General features: G+C 37.8%; 1 protein-coding gene across 2 annotated transcripts in view; it reads left to right on the forward strand.

Moving 5' to 3' along the window:
* C5H12orf66 (chromosome 5 C12orf66 homolog) overlaps positions 1–6915 on the forward strand; it is a 10146-nt gene extending 3231 nt beyond the window's left edge. For both annotated transcript variants that reach the window (XM_037388829.1, XM_037388830.1), the window contains one exon: positions 4175–6915. In XM_037388829.1, coding sequence (XP_037244726.1) covers positions 4175–4991 — 817 coding nt within the window. In that variant the 3' untranslated portion in view covers positions 4992–6915. The remainder of the gene's footprint in view (positions 1–4174) is intronic.
* The last annotated feature ends 1015 nt before the right edge of the window (positions 6916–7930 follow it).

Below are 7930 nucleotides of genomic sequence, written 5' to 3' on the forward strand. Positions count from 1 at the left end.
AGGGTTTTACAGTGCTCTGTCATCATTTCTTTTGAGAGGTATTAGAGCCAGCAGAAGGAGCACCTCTGAGTCTTTGGTCCCTGCCATTATGGCCTCTTGAAGTTAAGATCTAATAGTTCCTGTTACAAGAATCTCAGGATGTTTCTAAGTTACTCTGGGGTGGGTATTTCACATCTAACAGAAATGAGCCTTCAAAGTGATGGCAGTTTAAAAAAAGAGAGAACAGATTAGATTCTACCTCCTTATTTTAAAGCAAAAGAAGGTGGCCATTGTAGGAAGTTAACTTTCAAATGTAGTTGAATTCTTTCAAATCTTTTGTTAGTGAAGTAGTGTCTAAGATGACGTTTGGGGAGAATATGCTGAAGTAGGTTGGTTGGGTTTTTTTCCCCAGTTATGATTTTTAAGGTGTACATCTAGCAGAAATAATTCAGTGCTGCTTTCTGATACTCCAAATCGAAGCACTGCAGCTGACTCCTTTTTTTAGGAATAACTTGGGAAAATTGCTATGTAATTTTGTGATTTGAAAATCAAAACTAGTGTATATGATCTTACTAGTGATTTTTTTGTGAACCCGTAGACTATCAGGGCTGTTAGTCTAATACAACATGAAATTTACATATTTTTTCCTTGATGTGATAAACATTAAAGAGTAAAGGGAGGTAAGTTGGTGGTGTGGTTTTTTTTTTTTTTAAATTGATTTATGTTGTACACTAACAATTGCCATCTATTCTGACCATGTCCCGAGTCAACAGCACCATTAAAAGTCTGAAAAACAAAATTGATACTTTTGATGAAGTGACTGGAGACTGTAATATATGAAATGTTTTACTAATAAATGTGCCATTTAAATTAATTTCAGTGACAGGTCTGTGCTTCTAAGGTAGTGTTATAACCTCTTTAAAAAAATAAGCAGTGTCTCCCTGGGAAAAGAACTGACAATCTTGCTTTGGGTTAATGAGAAATCTCTAAGATAGAGACTTTCTAAGATGCTGTTAGAGCTAATTAAGTAGCTTCTGTGTGGTTCTCCCCAGTCACATATAGAATATTTCTGGAAAAAGTGGGTATAATGATAGCTTCCTTTAGATTCCTCAGATCAGTTTCTGGGGGCTGTTATGTTCATGTGTGCTGTCTGGAAACCCGTTGTGTTTTACAGTCTGTTGACCCTCTCAGGTGAAAGGTCAAATTAACTCGTCCTTACCCAGTCTCTTTCCTCTGTCAATATATTCTTCAGTTGCAGTTGAGGATGTATGCCATTATTTTAGCCAACTGTGCTAGGGCCAGACAGGGCATCTGTTCTGTAGAGAGGTTCTGGCCTTGGTTTCTGTCCTTTACATCTGAAAATAGCTGCTCAGATAACTTAGAGCAAATAATTGCTTGCTGATAAAGGAATGGCAGAATTAATTGACTGTCAACAACAGAGTCATATTGTTCGTATCTGAAAAATCATTAACTTTTGAACAGCTTAAACCTGTTTTGGTGATACTTACTGCTGACTTGAACATAGCCAATACTAGACATTTTTCTGTTTTTCTATAGAATACAGCTGGAGAAGTAACTTTTTCTGTGGTTTTTTTAACTGTTGGTTTGGGTTGGTTCTTAACTGAAATAATTGAAACAGCACGAGAAGCAGGATCCTTTAAAAGCTTAGTACAAAATGAATAAGTAACTATTAAACCTATTTTAATGTAATTATTTTTAAGTCTTAATGTTTTTAATCTAGTCAGCATTTGTGTCATCATTTTAGTCAGCATAAATACATGCATGCATGGGTGTTCCATGGAAGGAAGTTAAAAGCTCAAGAAAAATGAGGCTTCTTCATAGTCTGCAAAACAAAACTCTAGCATCCATCTGCTTTTGAGAATGATTAGCTAAAAAAATCAATTTTCCACTGTGGTTTTAAGTTCTTAACACTCTGGTTTATTGAAATATTATAAATCCCTGTCTGTTTTAAGTGATATTGAGCTCAGTCAGATGCTTCTGTGTGTTATGAAACTTAATTACAGCAGATGTGCTGAGTACATTACCTGTTAGTTTGCTCTGCAGCCTTATCAAGCTTCTCAGCTGTGGCCGAGGTGTGGTTTTTTGGATTAAAATGGTTTAGCAAATTCTGCTGTGCAGTGAAACATGAAGATAGGTATGCGCCATGAAGAAAGTAGAAATCTAAAGCTATTCATCATAATGTTAATCCAGGAGACTTGGCAGTGCTGCATTAGCATACATTTTTTTAATTGCTTTTAAGACTGAAGGATAACCTTGTTTGACTGCAAGTGTGTTGAAGCCACATTGCTAAGTGAGCACTTGATAGGACTATCTGGAACAAATAATGTTGTATATGCTTTTTTTTAACATATGTGGCAGCAAATCTCTGAATACCAGAATCATTGGAAATACAGAATGTTGACTGTTAACAGAATATTATTTCTAATTGATTCTTGTTCAAAGAAACGTAAATATGCTCTGGACTTCTCAGCCCACTGAAGTAGCCAGTAATCACTGTATCTGGTATAACAGGTAATGTGATGGTTGCTGACATGTACTGTGTACAGAAGGTGGCTGGTCAACCTAGCCTGTTTGCAGAACATGGTGCATAAACTGATTTATGATATTAATAATTTCATTTTCTTCAAATAAATTTGGACATGTGTCTGAGTAGAAAATCCTTTCAAGACATGTATTGTGGCTGCCAAAAAAAAAGAGATGCTTAAAAATAGTGGTAAAATTGTCAGACGATTTTCACAAACCTGAGAATTAATGTTTTGGCAAGATCTTGATGGAAAGTCAAAAAATAGTGAAGGGGGAGAGGATGAAAAGCCTAAAATTCTCATTCTCTCCTCTGGTCCACAATGGAATTAAGGGTTTTGGTTTTGAACCAAGTATTTCTGAAATTGATTTTATGTATTGTGTCCTGGGAGCTGAGGGGAATAATGGAGTTGCTTTTACTCTGTGTGAAGATGAGCTGTTAAAGGTTGGAAGAATTCAGTATAAACTTCTTTGTTTTAAAACAAAAACAAGACCCAGGATATTTTCCTGAAATGAGGGGATAAATCTATCTTAAATGGAAACCTCGTGAAGTCTTGTCTTTGAACTATTGGTCGTTCTTTGCTGGAGATTTCTTAAAGAGTCTTAAATGCCTTTTAGGGAACGCATTTACTAAAAAGGCCACTTCTGTGTTTGCTGAAGACTCATTCTTTCTGTAACTGGAACAGTTTTGCACAGTTTAAGTATGTATTTATTGATTATGTTGATGAGTTTACAAGTCATTTGAGTATCAAGGGAAGGGGAGGTAGGCTGGATCTTTTTTTTTTCTGCTGGCATTTAGGAAAAAATAAAGTGAGAAAGCTATAGAATGGATCTATAAAATTCCATTTAATCGAGATTTGTTCTAATGGTAGGATCACTTGTGAATAAGAAGTGCAGTGGTACTTTTACTTGGTAGATGAAGTGTTGTGAGTTTGGGGTGGGTTTTTTAAAACATTTGTTAAATTGAGAGCTGATCTTGACCTGAATTTTTAGTAAGAGAAATTAGTTGTTACAACATCTTCAGTATGATATGATGAAATCCTGCCAAGTGTTTTTTCCCTTTCATTGCTTTTAGTTCACCGAGGTTTGAAGTTTGAGACCTGGCTTATTGGTAAATACAGTTAATCATGGTTCTATTGACTAATTTTCCATCACAATTCTATTGTGTTTTTTTTTAAAGAAAATAAAGGCTTGGCTTCCTTATAGCTCCACTGTACAAACAACAAATTTGTAGCAACTCCTTTAATTTAACTTAATGTCTTACTGCTATTCCAGAACTATCAAGATGTGTTTTACCATCAGAAGGGATTTTAAATTGGAACAAAGCCACTTGAATTTAAAGAGAAATGGTGTTATAGTAGTTCATGGATCAAGATGAACAGTGATTGTTCTTGAACTGATCAAATAGAATTCCCTTGCTTTGATAGATAAAGGTCTTAGACATGTTGTTGTCAAAAGTGAAGTACTGTATGTTCATTAAAATATTTGCCATAATTATGTTAGAAGAACTGTTTTTTAAATTAACATTATTTTCTGGTTTACACTTTACTCTGTTTTAATGTTTGGTCTTCTGTCTGTGAACTGACAAATCCTATCTGATTATTTCACTGTTGTGTATAGCAGTTCTCATGTCTTAACTAATGTTGTTTTCTAGATTTCATCATCCAATCCTCAGTCCTCTTGAAAGCAGTTTCCAGCTGGAGGTAGATGTGCTTGCACATCTCTTAAAGGCTCAGGCTCAGATCTCAGAGTGGAAGTTCCTTCCATCCCTGGTCAACTTGCACAGTGCTCACACAAAACTACAGACTTGGGGCCAAATTTTTGAGAAACAGCGAGAGACCAAGAAACATCTGTTTGGAGGGCAGTCTCAGAAGGCTGTACAACCTCCGCACCTCTTCCTCTGGCTGATGAAGCTCAAGAACATTCTCCTTGCCAAGTTTAGTTTTTACTTTCATGAGGCCCTTAGTCGACAAACAACAGCATCTGAAATGAAAACTTTGACTGCTAAAACAAATCCTGATTATTTTGGGAAAATTTCCAGCTTCATCCGGAAGTATGATGCCGTCAATGTTTCCTTAATTTTTGACAATCGTGGATCAGAGAGTTTTCAGGGACATGGTTATCATCATCCCCATTCTTACAGGGAAGCACCCAAAGGAGTGGATCAATACCCTGCAGTGGTGTCTCTGCCCAGTGACAGACCTGTTATGCACTGGCCCAATGTAATCATGATTATGACTGATAGAACCTCTGACCTCAACAGTTTGGAGAAGGTTGTTCACTTCTACGATGACAAAGTCCAAAGCACGTACTTTCTGACTCGCCCCGAACCTCACTTTACCATTGTAGTTATTTTTGAGTCCAAGAAGTCAGAAAGGGACTATCATTTTATTTCTTTTCTCAATGAAATTTCACATTCCCTTAAGAACTCCAAAGCTTTTGCAAGCTTGAAGCCTGGATCCAAAGGGTAAAATACAAACTACTTCCGAGTTGTCAAGGCAGTAAGCCAGCCTTGGTAGAGCCGTAGCTTTCAAGGGTTACATAAATTTGTGATTCTCAGAGTCTAATTAAAAAGGAACCATTATTTTTTAATGTTATAAGTTCCCTTTTTTTTAAGCTAACAGACACTTGAAGAAAAGTATTTTTGGGTAGTACTCAGTGAGGCAACTTAATTGTGAGGTGCTAAATGGCCACAGTACGATATTTTTTTTGGTGTGGTTTTCAGTACGATTTATTTTTTCAGTCCACAACTCTGTTGCCTGTATCAGAAAGGAATATATGCACTTTATCTTAGTCTGATCATTGACTGTCTTCTACAGAGTTTATTGAAAATGTGGTGAGGATGGAAGATACTATCTTTTCAGGAAATTGCATTGCTTGACAGGAGTGATTTTTGGGAACTAAGCACTGATACAAGGGAATACTAAAAAAAGGCGAACCTGCAAGAACACATTTTAAATAAAAATACAAGACTCACAAAAGGCACTACTGTTAATTATAACTTTGTTTTCAAATGGTTTTAAAAGATAATTGAGGTTTATGACACTCTGTTAAGCACCAGTCTCTATTCTGAACACCCTGTGTCATAAAGCTTTGTCATTGCTTCAGAATGCAGGCTGGGGCAAGAAAAGCTGCAGCATGGGCTGGAAGGCCAGTATTCACTGGTATGTTGTAACATTGTGTGTCCAGGACCAGTCTTGGGTCAGATTAACTGAAGGACACAAGCTGAGATTGAGCATGTATTCTGGAAGGAATAGCTCCATGGAAAAAGCAGCAAAGTTCTTTTCAAATTGTGCTTTTGTCTGGCTAACTTGAAAAAAGAAAAAAAAAAAAAAGCACAGTAGGAAATGCTCGTTGTAAATGAGTGATTTTCTAACTTGCTGCTAGAGCCGACCTGGATTTGTTTTCAGATTTTTGTAAGTATATAGTTTTTTCTTTCTGTTCAATTTTAAATAACTTCATGGTTAAGCCAAATAACTTTTGGAATTTGGATTTAAATATATAGCCTATGCAGTATGTTTACCTCATTCTAAAATGTCTCTCTTGCCACTTACTTCTAGACTGCAGGTTTGGAAAAAGTATGTTTTCTAGTTACCCTGAAAGTGCTTTATTTTGGAGATCAGTATTTCCAAATACAATAAAAGGGTCAATTTGGCGGTAGCCTTACATTGCGTGATTCTTTTGACCTAGCTATGCAGTTTGCAAGCGCTTTCATGGGAATTCAGGAGGACTGATATGTACTTGTAGTAAAGTTAGATCCTTAGTTGACATTGCGTAAAGTATAACAATATCATCAGGTTTGTTTTAAAAGGGAGTTTAAGTCATAATGTTGGTTTCTGTTAAGACTGAAATATAAAAGATACCATTGCAGACATGGCTTTTACTGATGCCCTTTCTCTCCTCCATGAGACCATGGTGACTTGTCTTGCCTCTTGCTGCAGGTACCAATTTCTTTACAATCACATAAGCATGTTCTGTTCTCAGAATGTGAGCTCTGACTTTTCCACTTTGTACCAAATAGAGCTTTGCTATAATTATATATTAGTCTGTTGTGAGTATCTGTGCTACTGTCTTTCACCTAAAGTCCGTGACTGCAGTATCACTCAAATGTTTAATCTGCTCTTTGCCATTGGAAAATAACAGAACTTGCAAATAAATAAGCAACTGGCCGGTACCTGGTTTTAATGGCATTACACTTTGCAGCTTGAATTACCCTTTTAACAGGACAAAGTTGCAAATGACAGTATTGCCAAAGTTCGTGTGCTTCCCTCTGTCGGACAGTGACCTTGTAAGAACACTGTACGATTGACTTCCTCAATCAGAGTAACAGAAAAGAGGCTGTTGCCAGAATTGATTCCAAGTCTTCAGCAGTGTAATAAAGCATTATACAAATTCTGCCTGCCTGTACGGTATTTTCCTCTCGTATTGTCTGTGGGAAAGGAGACTGGGGAAAGAGAGTGCATGTGGTACAGGCACCTTCTTGCTTATTTCTGAGTTGCAGGGGATATGTTGGAAGAGGTGACAGAAATCTGCTGCCCTTCAGAGCAGATCAGCAACTTTTACCAGTTGCTGAAATGCCTGGAGGTTGTTCCCAGTGGTTTTTATGGAGAGATGACTGTTCAGCAGACTGGGTGGTTTGCTTCACTCTCCTGCCACTGGTTTTGGTGAGTGGTGTCTCTGGGAATGGGGAAGAGATGATAGGTGGTGTTTCTCTGCAGGGGGAGGTGAGACTTGCTTTGCCCCTTATCAGTGCTGGGATGGTTTGCTGCGGTTTTTTTCAGAGGACCTTAAGGAAGCCACCAGAGGAGCCATCCAACTCATGGGTAAGAATTTCTGAATATTTAGGTTGATGAAGAGCTGAGGGAAGCCACAACCATTACGCTCATGGTGTGAGAAGAGCGGGAATGGGAGAGAGAGATGTACAAACAGTGGGAGAGAATTTGGTGCTGGAAGGAGAAAGTTTTGTGGAGCTGTATCTGGGTTTCAGAGCCCTGGTTTTCAGTCCCTGAGGCTCCTTTAAGATCTCAGCTTTCAATTAATACAAGGTGGTGAGCAGAAAATTGAGGCCGTAGGAATTGGCTTGAATGAAAACTGCAGGGGTGAAGCTGAAGAGAGGGTACACGAGAATCGGTATCAAGTGGTTTTGCAGAGTTGAGGTGTGCTATGACCAAAACCGAAGTGTGCGTGGGGTATGAGTACTTGTGATGAAGGAATGTTTCTAGATTTGTTAGCCCATGCAGACTTGCAGCGCACTTTCTCATTTGGTACTTGGAGGAGTTTGTGTTTTAAATGACAAATAAGGTAACAGGGAGACTTTGAGTTATCTGTGATGTAAAACTGGCTAGGCCAGTAATGAAAACCTGCATAATTAAGGACACGCACACGTATCTGTGGAGTTAGTGAAAGTGAC

The sequence above is a fragment of the Falco rusticolus genome, chromosome 5, assembly GCF_015220075.1.
Source record: "Falco rusticolus isolate bFalRus1 chromosome 5, bFalRus1.pri, whole genome shotgun sequence".
Taxonomy (NCBI): domain Eukaryota; kingdom Metazoa; phylum Chordata; class Aves; order Falconiformes; family Falconidae; genus Falco; species Falco rusticolus.